This window comes from Sorex fumeus, unplaced genomic scaffold (assembly GCF_029834395.1).
Source record: "Sorex fumeus unplaced genomic scaffold, SorFum_2.1 ptg000086l, whole genome shotgun sequence".
Taxonomy (NCBI): Eukaryota; Metazoa; Chordata; class Mammalia; order Eulipotyphla; family Soricidae; genus Sorex; species Sorex fumeus.
The window spans coordinates 19,190,991-19,211,242 of record NW_026606143.1 but is presented as its reverse complement, the minus strand read 5'-3'; the positions used below and the strand labels follow the sequence as shown (position 1 = coordinate 19,211,242).

The 20,252-nt window shown below is 35.7% G+C and overlaps 1 protein-coding gene across 3 annotated transcripts in view; it reads right to left on the bottom strand.

The window, feature by feature from the left end:
• The window catches only part of DMD (dystrophin), a 2,292,284-nt gene that overhangs the window by 531,900 nt on the left and 1,740,132 nt on the right, over positions 1-20,252 (bottom strand). For all 3 annotated transcript variants that reach the window (XM_056131284.1, XM_056131279.1, XM_056131278.1), the window contains one exon: positions 18,168-18,357. In XM_056131284.1, the coding sequence (XP_055987259.1) occupies positions 18,168-18,357 (190 nt within the window). The remainder of the gene's footprint in view (positions 1-18,167; positions 18,358-20,252) is intronic.

The following is a 20,252-nucleotide window of genomic DNA, read 5'->3' as shown; positions in this document are numbered from 1 at the left end:
ACATAGTGTCAGACAATCCGTTTCAGTACTATAAACAGAAACTCACCATTTTCCCTTCTTAGATTTACATTTGAGAAATGGATTATAAATTATGTTCTGCTTAAATATCGTTTTCTAGGGCCCAGGGACAGAGCACTTGTAGGTAGGAGAACCTGGGATTGATTCTGGCACCCCCCACAAAAATTTGTATGCCATAGCAGACAGTACTATGAGTAAGGTTGAGCCCAATTATGAAAACTTAAGTCAATAATACAATTGTTAAGGTGTAAGGAGCAGTCTGAGAAGAAACTTTCCTTCTGATACTGTAATTTGGTTATGTTCAGCTGTTATAATTTAATGCCATGAGCCATTAGATCAGAACATTAAGTTAATGATCATGATTCAGATGGAAGCATGGGCAGTTTTTTATATAATATGGGAAAGAATAAAAAGAAAGAAAATATAACATAAATCTTTCTTGGTACCATCTGGCTTATTTTTTCCTCCCATGCTTCTCTCCAACTGTGGGAGGAATAAACAAACCATACCTGATTGACTAGGCATTTGACCAGATATCTTCATTAAGATGAAGATAACAAATAAAAATTTCTCGAACACAAGCAGAAAGTCAAGTATTTTAATCATTTCCTTCTCCTGTACAGGCAGAGAGAATCTACCTCACACAATCAAAATTTGTCAAATTTCATAGCTGAGATAGTCTTAATCAAGCACCTGGCTCAATGGTTTACAAATATAAGTTGGCACAAGAACCACACAGGGGCTCTTTAAATTTTTAGATTCCTTGGGCCTACTCTAGAGAGGCAGCTTCTGACATATGCATCTTAAATATACTTTTCAAGTAAAGGTGTTGTAAGTTGCATGTGAGCTTGAAGAAACACCCTTTATGTAGTTTCATCATTTTCCAGAAGACACAAACTGAGGTTTTTAATGTTATTGATTTCCCCATTGAAATAGAGTTCTCTTAAACAAAAAATATATTTCATATACACTCATACCATAATAATTCTATAAAAAGTTCCTTGAATATCCTGCCAGCTCATGACTTTTCTATCATTTTCGTTGTGGCAAAATATGCAGAACATCTTTATTCAATATTTAAAATATATGGTGGCAGTAAGTATACTCCCTTTTTCTCTACTCATCACATTATACTTTTCTCACAATTCTTGTCTCATCTCATACTGAACCCATTAAATAATACACCCTCTACCCAGGTAATCACTACCAGATAACAACTACTCAACTGTCAGTTGAGATTTGACTATTCTAGGTAAAGGTAAAGGTAAGGTAAAGGTAAAGGCCCTCCCGTTGTTCGTCGATTTGCTCGAGCGGGCCCAGTAACGTCTCCATTGGAGACTTTGTTGTTACTGTGTCTGGCATATCGAATATGTCACGGGGAGCTTGCCAGGCTCTGCCGTGCGGGCGAGATACTCTCGGTAGCTTGCCGGGCTCTCCGAGAGGGGCAGAGGACTCGAACTCGGGTCGGCCATGTTGGCTGCGTGCAAGGCAAACGCCCTACCGCTGTGCTATCGCTCCAGCCCGTTGTGCTATCACTCACAGCCCGCTGTGCTATCGCTCCAGCCCCAGTTACTATTCTAGGTAACTCACATAAATGAAATTGTGTGTGTGTTCTTTTGGGTATGGCTTATTTCATCCAGTCATTTTATTCAAGATTCATCATAGTAGATCATGTTCTGATAGGCTAAATTCTTTTACTTGCTTGTTCAAGAGGGTGCTCTAGTTCTTTAAGAAATGATATTACAGGGCTAAAGTGTTAGTACAATGGGTAGGGTGTTTGCCTTGCATGCAGCTGATCCAAATTTGATCCCTAGCTTCCTATATGGTCCTCTGAGCACTGCCAGGAATAGTTCGAGTTCAGAGCCAGGTGTGATTTAAAAAGCCAAAAAAAAATGAGACTCCATCATTTCCCCAACTTTATTTGATAGTTGCTACATTAGAGAGGAAAGAGTAATCCTGGATGTGTGAACTAGATCGAGCCTGGAGGAAGCACAGGGATATGGACTAGATTTTCTGCTTGCCAAAAGTCACTCGAAAACCAAAAGAAATGGATAGACAGACAGCAAAAGTGATAGGGGCATGTGATGGAAAGCTGATCAAGAGACTGAATGCTGGAAGAGATGGATTAGACAAAAGAAAAAAAACAAACAACTAAGACATCATGGAAGCTACCTCAAATCCAGGTCAGTTATTAGCCATGGAAATGAGGCTCTTATCACAGATATTCTAAAACCTAATTGGTACATTCTGTATAGGTGAGAATTGTGATGAGCAATAATAGAGCAATAATGCAGAAGAAGTGGGTATTTGCCTTGCACGCAGCAGACCCAGATTCAATGCCTGGTATCCCGTAGTACTGTCCAGAGGATTTTCTGTGTGCAGATCTAGGAATAACCCCTGAGCGTCTCGGTGTGGCTCAAAACAAAAACGAACAAAAAATGCCTTGTGGTGAACAACGGAGAAAAGAAAGCAAATAGGGATGTCAAAAAAGAAGGTGAACAACGGAGAAAAGAAAGCAAATAGGGATGTCAAAAAAGAAGCAGCTATCACACTTTTGAAGATACTTCTTGTACTTAAGATATATTTTTATTTTATGGAAATACTGCATGAGTATTTTGCATTTAAGTGGTAGGAAATGTTCTCTGATTTGTCTTTTGTTGTAGACAAAAGTCAACCATATATATATATATATATATATATATATCCAATTTTTCACTTGGGATTCAGGTAAGATAATGCTTCTGAGAGAAAAATATTCTACCAAAATTTGAAGGAAAAAGAGGAGGTAGTAGTTGCACCAGGAGAGAGAGATTACTTACTCTGGGAATAAAACAACTAATGCACCCTTGATCTGGGAAAGACTTACTTGCTGTTCAGTATCCAGCTCAGGGATTTTTTATAGGGTGTTTTCTGGAGTAGTTTAACATGCTTCCTAATCTTTTTGACTTTCTTCTGTGGAAGGGATAAGTTTGTGTATATTCCTTTTATTACGATTTTTGTTTGCTTTGGGGGCCACATCTGATGGAACTCAGGGTTTATTCCTGGCTGTGCTCAGGAATAACTCCTGGCTGGCTGGGGGGACCACATGGTGTACCAGAGAACAAACTAGAGTTGACTGTGTACAAGGCAAGCACCCTACCTGATTTACTATTTCTTGGGCCCCAAATGCATATTGTATTTAAGCTGGGATCCATAATCATGTGACCAATAGAATATGGCAGAAGCAAAATGATGCCAGTTTCTAGTACATGCCTCTAAAGGATGGCAGCATCAATCTCTTGGCTATTTGGAAGACTGTTCATCGGACTTGGTGATCATGTTGTGATTTTTTAAACCCACACGATCCTGCTGAGAGGCCCACAAGAAAAGGAACTGACCTTTTTCCCGTTTGGCATGTGAGTGGGACCTCTTAGAAATCGATTCTCTAGTCACCTACTTCTGGAGAGGGTGGGTAAGCCCAGCTGATATCAACTAGGAGCACAGATAACCAGTCTCATTGAAGTTTGCCTAAACTACAGATTCATGAGCAAAAACAAGTAACTATAATTTTCTTTAATTCCATCTGATTAGGTATTCAGCAAAAGAATCCCCACCAGACTGATGCAGGAGATCACCCTTTCCTCTGGTGATCTAGGCACACAATGACTCTCACTTTATATCTCATCTTTGGACTAGAACTTCCTGTTCTTTCTGTCAATCCCCACTTTCATTAAGTCTTCCTTGGCACAACTATGACTCTTCTTAACATTTAGACTGCAAACTTCTGTACTGTTCTGGGGAAGATACCATTTTTCATAACTTTCCTAAAAAGTCACATTCATGAATCCCCTTGAAAAATCCAATTTCGTACTATGTGCACACATTTGTATGAATATTTAAGAAGTTGGTGAGTAATTTGGGGGTCATACAGTGGTGCTCAGGGAATACTCGTGGCTCTATTACTACTAGCTAGACATGGAGTATCATATGAAATGACAAAGTTGAAGCTTGGGTTGGATGCACATAAGGCAATTTCCTAATCTCATATTATCTCACCAGTTCCAACATATCACATATTATATAGATGTAAAATGAATTTAGAGTTGTATGACTGCATCCAAATTATGACAACCATTTTTTACTTCAAAAACAGAAAATGCAAAAACTTTTTTGGAGCAGGTAAAAATGTCATCTACACTCATTTCAGCTTATAAAATTGCAATGTCCAACAGTTTTCTTACCATTTGTGAAATAGCTGTAAAAACTAAATATAGGATTTATGGAGTAAATCACTGGGTAGAATGCCTGGTCAAGCAGTTCATAAATATCCAGGTCTTATTCTATTTGTGGTCACAACCTTGAATAGAATGCGATATTAAATTGTTGAACTGAAAGTAAGGGATGAGAGTGAAATGTGGTCAGCTCCTGGGAACAGGTCAAATGCTGTTTTCGGCAGGGAATAACTTTTTTCCATAACTCCCAGGGATAGTATGTTTTAAAAGGCATTGGAGGGGAAAAAGAAATTATAGAGGAAAAACGTAAATCTTTAGAGAATTCAAAGATTATATTTATTATGAATCAAATCATTATAAGTTATAGTTATTATACTAAACAGTCAACTTGCAGATACACTTCTCAAGGACAACCTGGTATGTGGGAGAAAACAAAAGTAATTTGTTGCTTTCTCACTATCAGGAAATAGACATTCTTCCATCTAGACTAATACGATCTCCAGTGGGGAATGATTTATTTCTCTCACATTCATGAAACTCTCTTTCATAACCAGGTGTAATGGTTTCTTTTTACCTCTACAGGGAAAGGCTGATTTATGCATAGACCTTTGTTCAATAACCTTTCTTTAAAGATTGATGTTGTTAAAAATGAAAAAAAAGTGAACTTTTTGACATTTTATTTTAATGTAATTTAGAAAACCATGTAAACCACAAATTGACCTCATGTGGAATGAAAATCACATGCTGGTAAAGTAAATTATTTTGAATACTATTAATCTTTGACTAATACCTGAAATGTTTTATCATCAGAATTATGAGATGCAAAGGAAAGTCATCAATGAAGTTCATTTTTTTATTTAAAATACACTATAATCCTAACATTCATTCTCCGCTTCAGCTATTGTCAATTCTAAAACCTATCTCTTTTATTATCGCTAAACCTAACTGTTGTCCTAAATCTTACCATAACCCTACCACTTGCCCTAATACTAACCATGACTGTAGCCATGGTCTAACATACCAATTGCTCAAAATTTAATATTCACCCTAATCATAACTTTCCTACTCAACTTCAACCATAGTAAAACCAAAGCCCTATCACTTTTCCAATACCTAACACAACCATAGTCTAAATCCTATTAACGTAAAAATAAACATAATCCTATTGTGGCTTAACAGAAATAATTACTCTAAATTTAACATTCACTCTAGTTTTAATTTACATTCCCAAATTAAATTAATTTTTAAAATAGTCTTTTTCTTGGACCCCCAAAACCACTTTCAGTTTTCAAGAGGATGTGGGGGTGTTGCTGCCTACCACTGTTTTCATTTATTTTTATCTGAAAAATACGTCCACAAAGACAGTTAAGGCACAAAGTCCTTCAAGGTTGCAGAATGGAAGAAAATGTGATATAAAACTATTTGTTTTTAGGAAAAGCCAAATGTTTCTATTACTTTTAGAAAAGAACACCTAACATTATATGATCTCATCCAGGTTCTGATCAAGACAAATAAAAGAGAATAAAGAGTCCCAGTCATTTCACTCTCTTTAGTGCTACTAATTCATAGAATTCATTTAAAAAAAACTCTATTATTTGTATTAGCCTATCTCTAAACCACTCTGTGGTTGGTCAAAATGTTGGGAATACAGAAACCACATTCAATGAAGTGTAGTTCACAAAATCTCAGTGTTTGGTGTCTGCTTGAAAAAGAAGGCTGGCAAGATAATTTATTTTCCCAAGGAGGTCATTATGAGAGACAAATTATTCTATTTTAATTTTTAGTGTAGTATTTTGTTCTTGGGAATCGAGATATTAATGTTTGTATCTGAAAAATGTAAAGTACTTTTCAAACATGAGTCAATACTGACAATAGGAACTATAATCTATCAATGATTATTTTTCTCCTATCAAATACAGCACTGTTTTTTTCTTCAACTCAGAGTTCAAACACTCATGGCAGCCAATATTTTAGATATATTCAATTCATTTTTTAAGTAGTTTCTCACATAAAATGAGGACTGTGCCATTAAGGCACTAGTGATGAAATCAACAACACAAAATTTGATTTATAAATTTATACATAAAATTTGTGTGTATATAATAACAATGCAATATTAGCTACAATAACAATGCCATACTAGCTATGCTATTATTTACTCTATGTCAGATTCTGCTTTATAAACTCCACATGCATCAAATCGCTTTAATCCTTGCCAATAAACCTGATAGGATATATGCTATCATTATCCCAGAACGTTAGCTGTGCAAAATGAGAGAAATTCAGAAATATGATTGGAATGAATAACAATGAGTATCAAAATTAAACCCAGGTAGTAAGGATCCAAAGATCAGTCAATAAAATACTAACCCTCGGAATCTCTCCAGAACAGTATAGAGCATTAGATGTTAATACTGTACCAAGAAATGGTTATGGGAATTGAGAAGGAGAAAGCTGTATTGTGGTTGGAAGGTTTAGTGAATGCAGAAAATTTGAATATGACTATCCTCGAAAGGTAGGTAGCAGCTGGGTAAATTGAGATGAAGAAAAGCAATCCTAAGAAAAGAAACTGTCAACAACAGACACAAAAGTAGGCTGATTAGCTGTACATTTTAGTAAGAGATGAAGATTCATGGCCAGGAAAATTAAATGAGATTGGAATCTGAAACAGGGTTGGGGTGCTCCTGGATGACTGGGTGAAGGAGTTTCTAGAATATTCTGACAGCTTTAAGAATGGGGCTGGAGAGATAGTACAGTGGTCAGGGAGCTTGCATAGTAGTTAGCTGACCCAGGTTCCTTTCCCAGTATTCAATATGGTCTTTGGAGCCCATCAGAAGTGATCCTTGAGCGCAAAGCCAGGGGTAAGCTTTTAACACCACTGGGTGTGGCCCAAAAGCAAAAATTAAATGTGCTTAAACAGGGGGAGCACATAGTCTTGAATTCATTGGAAAACTTTTGTTAAGCATCTATTTGGTTCCAGGCTCACAGTAGAATTAAAAAACTTAATAAAGTGGGTGAAATCCTAAGTATAATCAAACCTTTGCTGTCAGAAACTTAATTGTAAGTGAAAATGTGCAAGATGGATTGAGCAGTGTGGTGACTGTGAAAGAGCAGAAGAAAGTGAGAGGTAACAGAATGTATGATTTAGAGTAGTGGTGGTGGGGAAATGAAATAAAGGAAAAGGTGCAAAGGAGTTGGAATGCAAAATAAACAGATCTTGGAAATGAACTAGGAAAAATAAAGTGAAAAATATGTAGAAATAACTGTGTTTTATTTGAAATATCTCTGACTGAAGATGAATTACAGGATAAGAGATAACAATTTTGTATAAAAGGAGAGGGACAAAATCTGTAGTTTAATATTTAAAACATAAATGACACAGTGTCTATTGACTATTACATGAAGAGAATGAGGTAGTTAAAACAGGAAAGAGAATATCGGGGCTAGAGAGATGGTAAAGGTAGGACACTTGTCTTGCATGCAGACAACAAGGATTCGATCCCTGGCATCCCATAAGGTACTTGAATGCTGCCAGAAGTATTAACAAGTATAGAACAAGTATTAACCTCTGAGAATCACTGGGTGTGTCCCCAATATAAAAATGAGAAAACAGTATAGGTATTTGGGTAAAGAAAGAATAGTACTGATAGAGTATTGGTAGAATACAGAACCATAGTGGGTCAAACGATGAAAAATTTATCAGAAAACTGGTGAGTAGCAGTAACAAACTCTGCAGAGTACATAAGAACATTAAAGACTTGAGAAAATGGGTCAGAGGAATAGTACAGCAAGTAGGGTGCTTGTCTTCATGCTGCTGACCCAGTTTCGATCCCCACAACCACTATATTCCTCTATACACCACCAAGAGTAATTCCTGAATGGGGTAAGTCCTGATCACTGCTGGGTGTAGCCCCCAAACAAAAACAACAACAAAAGACATGGCAAAAGCACCTGCATTTAGTAATTAGGGTGGCTTCATAGATAAGTGGTTCAGTTGTGGGGTAGACATAGAAACTAGAGTGGAAAATGTAATGACATGATGGAAATTTCAAAAAGAGGAACAGTTTTATTGTCAACAATTTCCTATTTGATGAAAGACTAGATACCTATTTTTGGTTATCTTGTGTCTGTTTAAAATGACAGCTTGTTAAGAGGAAAAGTGGGATAGTAGGATTAGTTTGCTAGATGTTGGAATATCAAATTTAAGTTAAGGTACTAACTCCTCTATATCTAGTTGTGACATTAGAAGATGCATAACCTTTGAGATCTATTATTTTTTAATTTGTAAAAGGGTAGGGAAATAAATCAAGCTAAGTCCCAAGTACACTTCCTGGCTCATAGTTGTGTGAGACAGTATGCTCTATTATTATTATCTAGCTTAATAATTGGATAAATATGTGCTGTTAGTAAGCCTGGATAAACTAACATTTGTTTAATAGGCTTTATTTTGAATTATTCCTCCTCCTAATCCAGTGTGATAAAACTCAAATGAGTTAGCTTTAAGGATGCTTTTTATTTATTTTAATTGCAAAAATACTTGCCTGAAAACCCTTCTTAACTGAAAATAAAAATAATAATAGCAAAAATACCAGGGCTATATAAGGAGCTTCAAATTACAAAATAAAATGCTTTTCATTTTTAAAAAATGATCTAGTTATTATTCTCACTGTTACTATGAATTCAATTTAATGATTTTACAGAGTACATAATTAAATTTATATCTCCAGTTTGACTTTCTGTCTAATGGTGATTCATCCCATTAACATGGGTCTTTCACTTGAGGACAGCTTTTTCAAAGTGCTTTTATATTTATTACCGTATAAGAGCCTGGCAAAAGTTATTTAAGGAAGAAAAGATAATGGCTATTAAGAGCTATCAAAATTTAATTTTATTTATTTTTCGAAGTAAAAGGGTTTTATTTAAGATGAGCATTTTTGCTTGTTTTTTGGACCAGGCCCAGTGTTTTGGAGGGGATACACTTGGCTCTGTGCTCAGGGGTCACTCCTGGTGGTCTTTAAACCTGGGCCTCCTACTTATAAAACATCTAGTTAGTCCCTTGAACTAGAAGTAGGCTTTTGTGTGGTTTGTTTTGGTTTGGTTTTTTGGTCACACTTAGTAGTGCTTATGGTCAATTCCTGGCTCTGTATGCATGGGACAATCCTGACGATATCCAGGAGACTGTGATATTTGGGAACAAACCCAGGACTCCCACTTGCAACGCATATGCTCAGTCCATTGAGCTATCTCTGTAGTATGTACAATAATATTATTTAGAAAAATATGAGAGAGGAGAGGCAGAGAGAAAGGAGAGAATCCCATGAACTAAAAGAAAGGAAGCACACCCAAGTTGGGATGTCAGTGAATTGATAAAGGATTGCTCAAAACTTAAGTTTTGTATATACAGTATCTTCTCTACCTATATGGGGTTTTATTTTGGTGTTCATATATAAAATTATAAAATCCAATAATCAAATGACAAACTTATTTAATTTAGTATTTCCTTGTATCATTTACCATTTTAATGGCAATTGCTAATTTTAATGACAATATTTAGAAAAGGAGTTTCAAAAGCATATAATATATTTAATAAACATTTTAATATGTAAGAGATCATGGAAAATGGGAAAATTTTTATGACACTCATATCATGTGCCTACACCCACTGAAATGAACAGGTAAATATAACTTCCTCACTGAACAAAAGTAAATGGATTCTTATTTAGTTTTCCTTATTATGGAGGGGAAAACTCTAGTCTTGAACAATTCACCCTCATTGACTCCTTTTTCTAAATTTTTATTGATTTCTACTCTTCTTTTTGGATTTTATTATCTATAGTACTTTAAGGAACCAAGTAGAATACTTAATACAGTAAAACATTAAGCTGTGGTTCTTGAATCTATTCATGAGTATCACAATTCATAATATACTATGATAATAAAGGGGAAATAATTATTTTCATATAGCTATGAGTAAATAAACCAACTATCCTTACTAGAATGTTTCAAAGGCTTGAATATATTACCCCATACTATAACTTTTACCATAATATGTGTCTTACCCCAAAGTGTTGCTATATTTTTGCCTTTAACCATGATTAATACACCAAGAAGACCCCAAAATTTATAGGTTCTATATTGATATATTTCAATCTTATATCTCAGATATAAAATTTCCCTAAGCCTGGATCTTTATCTAAACTTCCTATCTAAATTTACAATAGTTTCAGAGGAGACTTTTAACTTTTCCTCACATATACCTTAAATCAACCACAGTCTTGGCTTCTCTTCCCACAATTATTTTGCCTTTTGAATTCTCTTCAATTCCAGGAAGGCAATCATTAGTCATGGAAAATAGTAAACGGTGACTCCAAGTAACACCTCATTGCATCCTACATTCTCTTCACACCACAATTCAGTCTCCCCCAAATATATCACAATGTTTATTTTAATTTTTAAAATTTATTTTAATTTTTCTTTTTTGGACCACACCCAAAGGCACTTGGAGATTATTCCTGGATTTGTGCTCAGGGAACACTCTTACAGTGCTTGAGGGAACCATATATGGCATCATAGATAGAACCAGGTTCAGTGAAATGAAAGACATAGCCCTAACCTCTGTACAATTTCTCTAGCTCTAAAATATTTATATTTAGCTCTGACTAGTAAAGATTGTTTTATCTGATTAACTTAATTATTACTTTTTCTTGGACTAGTACAAAAATCACTTTCTAATTGTTGTTCTTGTGGAGGCATCATAATCCAATTTTTTTCTCCTCATAACTACCAGTCAGTAGCAGTGTATTTTAAAAGCATTAAGCTTTGTCATTCCACTTCTGGAGTACAGATAAAATCCCAAATTTAGATAAAATCCCAAACTTAAGATAGGAGGCAAGAAGCAGAAGAGGCAAACTCTGTTTACTCGCTGTTCTGAACTCAACTCTTGCGAGTATTTTACATGGATCTTATCATTGAATTCCCATAAAAATCAGGTGAAGTACCATCGCTACTATATAGAAGTGTCTACCTGAACCCTAGATGTTAGATACCTATGGTAAAATAAGTGGTCTTTTTAGCTATAGAACCCATACTCTGTTAACTGCATTATGCTGTCTTCATGCATAATTAAGCCTCCACTAATGCTTCCAATATCATTTCTTGTAAGAAGCATGTCCCAGCCATACATATGTCCCTTCAGATCTCAGACTATCACAATGGCTAGCACTGCAGATTTTTCATTCTACAAAACGTCTTTTAAAAAACTCTTTGTACCTAGCTAAACACTAACATATTCTTCCAACACTCTCTAAAAGAACTACAGATGAGTTACTAAGATTGTTAACTTTGAACACAAGATGATAGTAGGACACGTTGTAATAAATATCTAGGTTAATGTACGACTCACCATTTTTTAAAGCTTCTCCAATGTATGAATAAAATTTAAAACTACTGTTCTTGGTAAGTTTCCTGATCTTATAGCCCTTTATTGTAATGCTCATTATACTATTCTAATTTTGCCTTAGCACATCTATCTCCATGACTAGAATATTATCATTTCTAGGCAGAAATATATTCAGATACTTTTGAGTAAATGTAATTAGCAACCCAAAGTTTTCTTTTTCTCTCTTCCTCTCTCTCTTTCCCTCCCTCATACATATGCTGTATGTATATAGGCATACAGCAGTTGGAAAAGAATTTTCACAAAACAACATTGCCCCTTATACAACCCACTGCTGAAATTTGTGTTAACCAAACCACACTTAAGTGTGATCCACTAGTGGTACTCATTGTTAAGAGCGATAGACTCTGTTCTTTTATAGTGTAATAATTTCTGTTCTATTCTGGTCTTCTTAATTCTATTAAAAATGTGGATTCATATTCATTAAGTTGATTATACAACCTCAGTATTCTGAATTGTGTTTGAAAAAATCTAATTATGTTTGTCTTGCTAGATTTCATCTCATGCTAGGCATCTAACAGGTGTTTAATAAAAAGGTGCTGAATTAAAGTTCTGAGGGAAATAATGTATCTATAAAAGTCTCACATATCTAAAGCAGTGAGCACTCTTCACCCACTGGAAAAGAAAAACACCAAAATGGCCTCTTATATTCTTTTGCACCAAGGTAAAATGACTATAAAAACATTTTAAAATACAACTGAATGTACCGTAACAAAACTGATGACAAAGGATTTTATTTTTTTAATTAAGCATCCTCAGATTATTTCTCTATTCTCATATGTCCCTCCCCCCAAATGATTCAATTAACTCAGAATGCTTTCTTGCAAAGGCTACATTTTACCTTTTTTGAAATCAATCCATGATGCATGTTTGAGGGGCTACAGCTAGCAGTCATTAGGGCTTACTCCTCACTCTGATTAGGAATAATTCCAGGTGGTGCTCAGAGTACCATATGTGGACGTGTAGGAAACTGAACTTGGGTCAAGGCAAGCACCCTACCAGCTATTCTATATCTCCAGCCTCTTCAGCCTCTTTAATCCAATACTTTTGAGAAATACTGAAGAAGCTGCTTTCAAATATCAATAATTTATCGTAAATATAAGATATTTGGGGGACAGAGATATAGTATAGAGGGTAAGGTGCTTGTATTTCAGGCAGCTAACTTGGGCTCTATTCTCAGCATTCAGCTTTGCTGCTGATTCTTGCTAGGAGTGATTTGCTTGAGTGCAGTCCTGAGCACTATCAGCTGTGGTCCCCAAATAATAACAAAACAGAATAAAGAAATCTAAGCTGTTTTAATAAAGTCATAGAGGTATCCTGACTGGTAATTTAAGGTTTCTCAAATTTGCGTCTGTGAAAATATTAAACATAAAATACATTAATTTTTATAATGGCAGGTATGGATGGAAGGGAACATGGGGAAAACAAAATTAAAGAAGGATCAGTGAGTTGAGAAATCTGCTAGAGTCAACCCAGAGTATAGAAGACAAAAAATCAAACGTGAATCTCTCTTATGGTCTCTCTTGCTCAGAAACCTACCTTAATCATACCTTCTTGACAATCATCTCTTCTCAACACACCCCTGAAGCCACACATCTTTATAAGCTGGTATTAAATGATCTTTTAGTGGTATTTACAACAAGATTGGTGGAGAGTCCTAAGCAATAATAGAAAAAGACACAGATTCTTCCCATTTTTCACTAGTTCCACAAGATTTTATGTTAGAACTTGCTGCCATTGTATATCTTTTTAAGTTCTGAAGCCGACAGCAGAAAATGTTTGGAGCACAAGAAGAATCTAATTCAATTTGAATAGAGTTTTTCATTTTAAGGTTAAATTTGCAATTTAAAAAAATCCTGACCATCTCCTACCTCTCAAGGCTTTATATGGCACTATATGCAATTCTACCGGCAAATTAAAATTTTATTTAGACTGTCAGAAATAACAACACATATAAAAGTTTTCACACATCGTAAAATACAAGGACAGGAGTCAGAGAGATAGTACAGCAGGTAAGGCATGTGGCTTGCATGCAGCCACCTGCGGCTGACCGGGGTTGTATCACATACAGTACCTTGAGCACTGCCAGGAGTGTCCATGTGAATGGAAGCAAGAATTAGTTTTGAGAACAGCCATGTTTCTTTTAAACCCCAAACAACAACAACAACAAAGAAAAAAACAAACAAACAACAACAACAAAACCCCAAAACAAGAATAAAGAAGCTATAATGTTTCTGGGACTGAGAGATGGGTCAAAGAGCTAAAGATCATGGTTATGGGGGAGGCCCAGGTTCCATCCCTGTAATCTTGCAAGTAGAGCCAAGAGTGGCCCCTGAATACCCAGCCTGGAGTAGCCACTTGAGGGCTGCTCAGTGTGGTGCAACAGTTGAAAAAAAGAAACAATAACCCTCAAGCTACAATGACCTTGCTTTCAGTAAGAACAGCAATACCACTCTTTTCTAATATAAAGAATTTTAATGGGCTTCAGAGTGAAATTAATCAGAATAATTCCATTCTGGAATTACAAGTCTCATAATACTATATGCTTATAGAACCCATGAATTCCAATTATTCCTGAGAAATTAAGTATCCTATGAAGGTGATAGACAAGAGTGACAATCAAGTAGGCTAGAATGACTTTTGTGAAGGTTTTTTACCCGGTCTTCATTAGGTATTATTTGTGTGAAGTAAAAGATCACTGAAGTAGGGTGGTCAAATGTCAGAATTTTTTGCCTTAGCTAGGAGTTTCTGAATTCTTATTTTGGGGGTGATGGTAAAGGGACTGGGCTATAGCTGGAGGTGCCAAGAGGTTACTCCCCCTCTGAACTCAGGGGTCACTCCCAGTAATGCTGGGGGACCATAATATACTAGAGAGTGAACCATGGCTGGCCATATGCAAGGGAAACACATTAACCAGTTTAATATTTCTTCAGTCCCATAAATCCCTTTAAAAATATGGAATAACTATTCTTGCCATATATAACATGAACCATGCAATATGGCCAGCAGCATCTTCAAAGTAAAAAGTCATACCTTTATATAGTTTTTGTTCACACGAATTACAGAAAATTTCTTTTCATAATAAAAAATTATCCTCGGGGAAAGACAAACATTTTAATTTACCTGAAACACTGCAATTTCATATAAGCTCCTAAAAATACAGGGCTTTACTTATTTTTAAGCATGGCATTTCCATTTCTTGATTTCAAACTCATTATCTGGATTCAATTTTGTCAGTTGAAATGTGTCATTAACAATAATCAATAATTCAGTAGTTTAGAATTTTTACTATTACATCTTCAAATCTTTCATCAAAGGATCATTATTCAACTCTCTAAGTAAAAAATCATAGCTGTCTATAAATGTCATTACTATTCAAAGAATGTAGTTTCAACCTCAGGCAACTGGAATTTATGATAAACAAAACATAAACAGAGAGAAATAAGAAAGTTATTTCTGCTTTAAAATAATGTTGAATTCTTAGTCCTACTATAGTTAGGGGGAAATGATATCTAAAATTTCAAGGAACACTAAGAGTTTTAGATGACTTTTAGGAATACACATTTATAAGTAACAAACCACAAGCTTAGAAAGTTTCCTCAATATATTATCCAATCATTTTTTGAAAGATCCCCAAAATAAGCAAACAGCATATTATCCTATTTTTCATAGTAAATGTAGTTAGAAATTAGAAAGTATGGTGATCTCATTTTGTATTCAGAATCTTACAATTTCTTACATACATTTGCTTTAGAACCTTACAGATTCTCAAGATTGGGATTTCACCTAGAAATTTTTATTGCATAGTGCAGTAGATGGAAACATAAAAAATATAGGAGATAGACAGATGTAGTCTTACCCTGAACCATATTTCTTTACTAATTTAAGAGGTTTTATAAATGATTACAAAATTATCTTAAATTATTCTTTACTTTCTCAAGAAAGCATGAAGGAAAATACCCAAAAAAAGTTGACTAAATCTGGGTTCAGGAAATAGATTTGCAGAAGCTGATTCGAATTCACCATGAAGAGAAAACTCTTCCCTTAAGGCTGTGAAATCACAACAGCCCCTATCCATGTAGATTCCAGCAACTTGCACAATCTGCAAATACCAGGTTGACCACACTGCCTGGAAATACTAGGTCAAGCATCAACTCATCCAAGTATTCTGTAATGAACTGTTATCTCTTTACTTGCATTTCCTTACTCACTCTTAGTATGTTTCCTGCTTTGGATTTAAGGACCTAAAAGTTTTGTTTGTTTGTTTGGGGGCCACAGCCAGCTATGCTGAGGGCTTGACTCTGGCTATGCAGTCAGGGATCACTCCTGGTAGGCTCGGGGTACCTTATGAGGAGGTGGGAATCAAGCACAGTTTGGCAGAGTGCAAAGCAAGCACCCTACCCGTTGTACCAGCCAAAAGGATGTCAATTTTTTAAAAAATGTATTTTCTTATTCAGATCAAGTGTTAGAAATTACCATATCCCTGTCAAAGATTAATGATATTTTAAATTGTGAATCAAATATAAAATTTCTTCTACTGATAACAACTCACCTGTGACAATGGTATATAAAATGAAGGTATAAATCTGAATTTCTACTAAGGACAGAGATAGGGGTGCAACTCATAAGGACTCACTTTCTATAGGCTTTATCTTTCCAGTAGCCCTTAACTTAAATTCTAACAAAAATTAAGAATTTTTCCCTTTCCACCACACAGCAGTGATTTGGGTGGGGACCTCCCAAGTTGTGCTCAGGGGCCAGTATTTTAATGAGAGGATGTGGTACTGCTTGGGTTCTGTGGTACTTAGGAGCATTAGGCCAGCCTCAGGAACTCTCAGAACTTCTAGATGGAGATACTAAGGGAGCATGTGGTACCAGGGATTGAACCAGCATTAGTCACAGGAAAAGCACATATTGTAAACTCTGTGCTATCTATCTGGCTCTAATAGTGACATTTTATTAGCTGAGTTAGCGATAGCACAGCGGTAGGGCGTTTGCCTTGCACGCAGCCAACATGGCCGACCCGAGTTTGATTCCTCCGCCCCTCTTGGAGAGCCCGGCAAGCTACCGAGAGTATCTCGCCCGCGCGGCAGAGCCTGGCAAGCTCCCCATGTCGTATTTGATATGCCAGACACAGTAACAACAAAGTCTCCAATGGAGACGTTACTGGGCCCGCTCGAGCAAATCGATGATCAACGGGAGGGCCTTTTAATAATTTTACTATTTCTCTACCACTGATAATGCAATGATGTGAATTCATATATGCACTAAAATCTAGGAGGGCTTTCTGGGCATTTGCAAGGAGTTATTTCAGATTTTATTAACAACAAAACATGAATTCCAGAAGGACCCTTTCTAACCATCTAAGAATAACTGAAAAATATAATTTCACTTTGTTTTACATTGGGAATGGAAGCCATTGAGAATATCTGCAGAGACAACGTTCAGGATTGTTCTAATCAAAGTATTTTTAAATGGCCAAACTCACTCAATACACATTGTAGACAAGCAAAGTGAGGTCAAACAGAATAGTAAATCAAGAATGAGCCAGCAAGCCATAAATTGTCACCATCTTCTGTGCTTTGCATAGGAGCAGCAGCATTGATCACCCATCAAATCATGTGCTATATTGACACCGATCTAAATGATCTATCACTGTACTACAACATTACAAATTTCATTTGCGGTACCAGTCAAGTTCTTACGCCAACTCAGAAAACTCAACTCTACATAACAAAACTTCACCAAAGGTTAGAAAAATTATATTAGACACTGAGAATAAAGTTAAGGACTTTCGTTGTGTGCAGAACATGGTTATCAACAAGACTTCAATTTAACAAAATGACCCTAAACGTATGCTCTTACTGTTTGTGCCCATGAATCTTTATAGCAATCATTTTTGTTTCTAGGAAAAACAATTGTCTGAAAACTGTATGATCATTAACTATGACAAATTTAGCCATCTCATTTTTATTTTCACTGATCATGTTAGGAAGAAAGCTACAAAATGCTAGATTAACATTTCAAAATGTATTTGAAAGTAATGAAGGGAAACTGATTCAGTTAGCAACGCTAAATAAAACAGACAATTCACACAGATGCTTTCCCTGTAAAATATTAAATAAACACTCAAACATGGCAACTTTTTCAATTTAATAAACCAATCTCTAACTTATTTTGCTGAGCAAACTTTCTCCTTGACCAGGGCTATGGTTATACATGCAAGTTCTTCCTGGATAAAACATTTACAGTTTATGAGCCTGGAGTGTTCAATAATAAATAATGCTGCCTTCACCCTCATCTCTCTCTCTCTCTTGTACCAATGATGAAAAATATTAGGTCCTATAAACCAACAATTATTTTTTGTACCTAGCACTTCAATGTAAGTACAAAGGTTGAGAATTTTGCAATTGGATTCACAAGAAAGCTAAAGCATCACAAGATTCACAAGAAACCTAAAGCTAAAGTAATGCTTCACTTACTTGCCACTGTTTCATCAGCTCTCTTACACCCTTGGAGTCTTCCACGAGCCTTTCCTTATGGGTGGCATCCTGTAGGACATTGGCAGTTGTTTCAGCTTCTGTAAGCCAGGCAAGAAACTTTTCCAGGTCCAATGGGAACTGCTGCCGCAATCTGTAAGTTTCTTCTAAAGCAGCCTCTCTCTCACTTACTCTATAAAAAAAAGAAATTATCCATAATTAACTCTCTTCAAGTATTACAATGGGATACCCCATGAGCCCTGGGAATCTAACAAGAATAAAGGGACTGAACTGTAATATTTTACTAGTATTAACGGTAATCATTTATTAATAAAACTGTAATATGTTATTGTGTTATTTCAGAAATTCTGGCCAGGGTTGGGGGAGCAAAGGCCACTCTCTGCAGTGCTCAGGGGTTATTCTTGCTGCTGTGTTCAGCAGTTACCCCTGGCAGTGCTCAGGGGACCATAAGCAATGCCGGGGATCAAATCACTGTTAGCGATATGCAAGGCAAGTGCCTTAGCCCCTGTACTATCCTTCTGGTCCTAGACATTTTTGCTTTCCTACATTGTTTGCTGTTCAGTTCTGAAAGTTTCTTTTAATGTGCTACAAAAGTTTAAGCTAATCTTTATAGGTGAAGTTTTAAAATCTCTACACCATGCCTATTCTTTGATGTCACCTGAGGGAGAAAACCAGGATGAAATAGGCAAAGAGAAAAGTCAAAAAATACAAATGTACAATAGAAAGTAGAATACTGGAATAAAAAAATAAAAAGGGATTGGAAGACCAATAAAAAAATGACAAAAAGAGCCTATGTCATAGAAAACATGGCGAAAAATAAAAATTTCACACAGCACTAAGTTCTAACAGTTCTCACTGTTGTATTAGCTTCATTACCAGAAAGTCGTACAATTGCAAGTATTTTCCATAGTACTCTGCAACATAAAATAATGACTTCATTATTATTGTGCACAGATATCTCAATTATTTTAATTAAAAGAATTTCTAAATTTTGATTGAAAAAGAAAATATTTTCTAAATTAAAAATATGTCATAAAGAAGAACCTAAACACCAGATAGATCTGAGTTGAAATTCCTATATTCCCTACCAACTGTGTGGTATGGAAACTTGAACCTCATTGATTTCAGCTTCTCAATAGTAATATCTATCACTATGATGAGAATGGAAATTATAATGTGTGTCAAGCGAAATGCCTGACACATTATACAGACACATTAGTCAAGAATGTTAGTTCCTCTGCCCACAAACCATTTTCATCTCTCTAATATTTTAGAAGATATAAAAAATTCTCTAATAATGCAAAAATCTTTTTAAAAGTCCACATTTTCTGTCTCTATATATAATGCATGCATGCATCACAGACACATAAATGTCCATGGCAAACAGCTACATAATAATAGCTTGGGAGGGAAAATTGCCTTAGGCAGTAAGAATCCCATCTAAAAAGATTCAGGTAAATTTTGTCAGCAATGAGGAAATTAGTACTCTAATTAAATGCTATATTTGCCTTTTATTACTACATAAACACTTCTGAGATTAAACATAAGCTAAAAATGGATTTAAAAATTGAACACTTGAATATGATACACATTGCTTGTTAAGATGTGATTGTCAATAATTATGCAAAACTGCAATTTATTTCAGCAGCAACTTTATCATGGGATGTGCAAACCAGGCAATAAACAACTCCTGCCGAGCCAGCGGCAGCAAAACCCCCGGAAGAGCTGTTTATTCATCATGGATGAGGTTTTGCTGAGTATACAGTCTTCTACAGTGTAGTTTTGGCGCTCATACTGGATAAAAATCTTCTGTCTGCATTAACTGGAAGAGGGTAGAATAGGTTTGTGAGGATGCAGCTAGTGGGAAAAAAAGAAGCCTTTCACGAAGCTATTTATCAACTCCTAAATAAACTTCAATGCTACAACTGAAAGCTAGCTTGGCATTCTGGTTGAGCAAATAAGTTCAACGTTGTGGGGTTCAAGGGTTAACGTGGACTGCAGGCTCTCTGCTTATATCATTTTCAGGCAAACTATCAATGCAGGTAGAAACATCAAAACTGTTGTTAT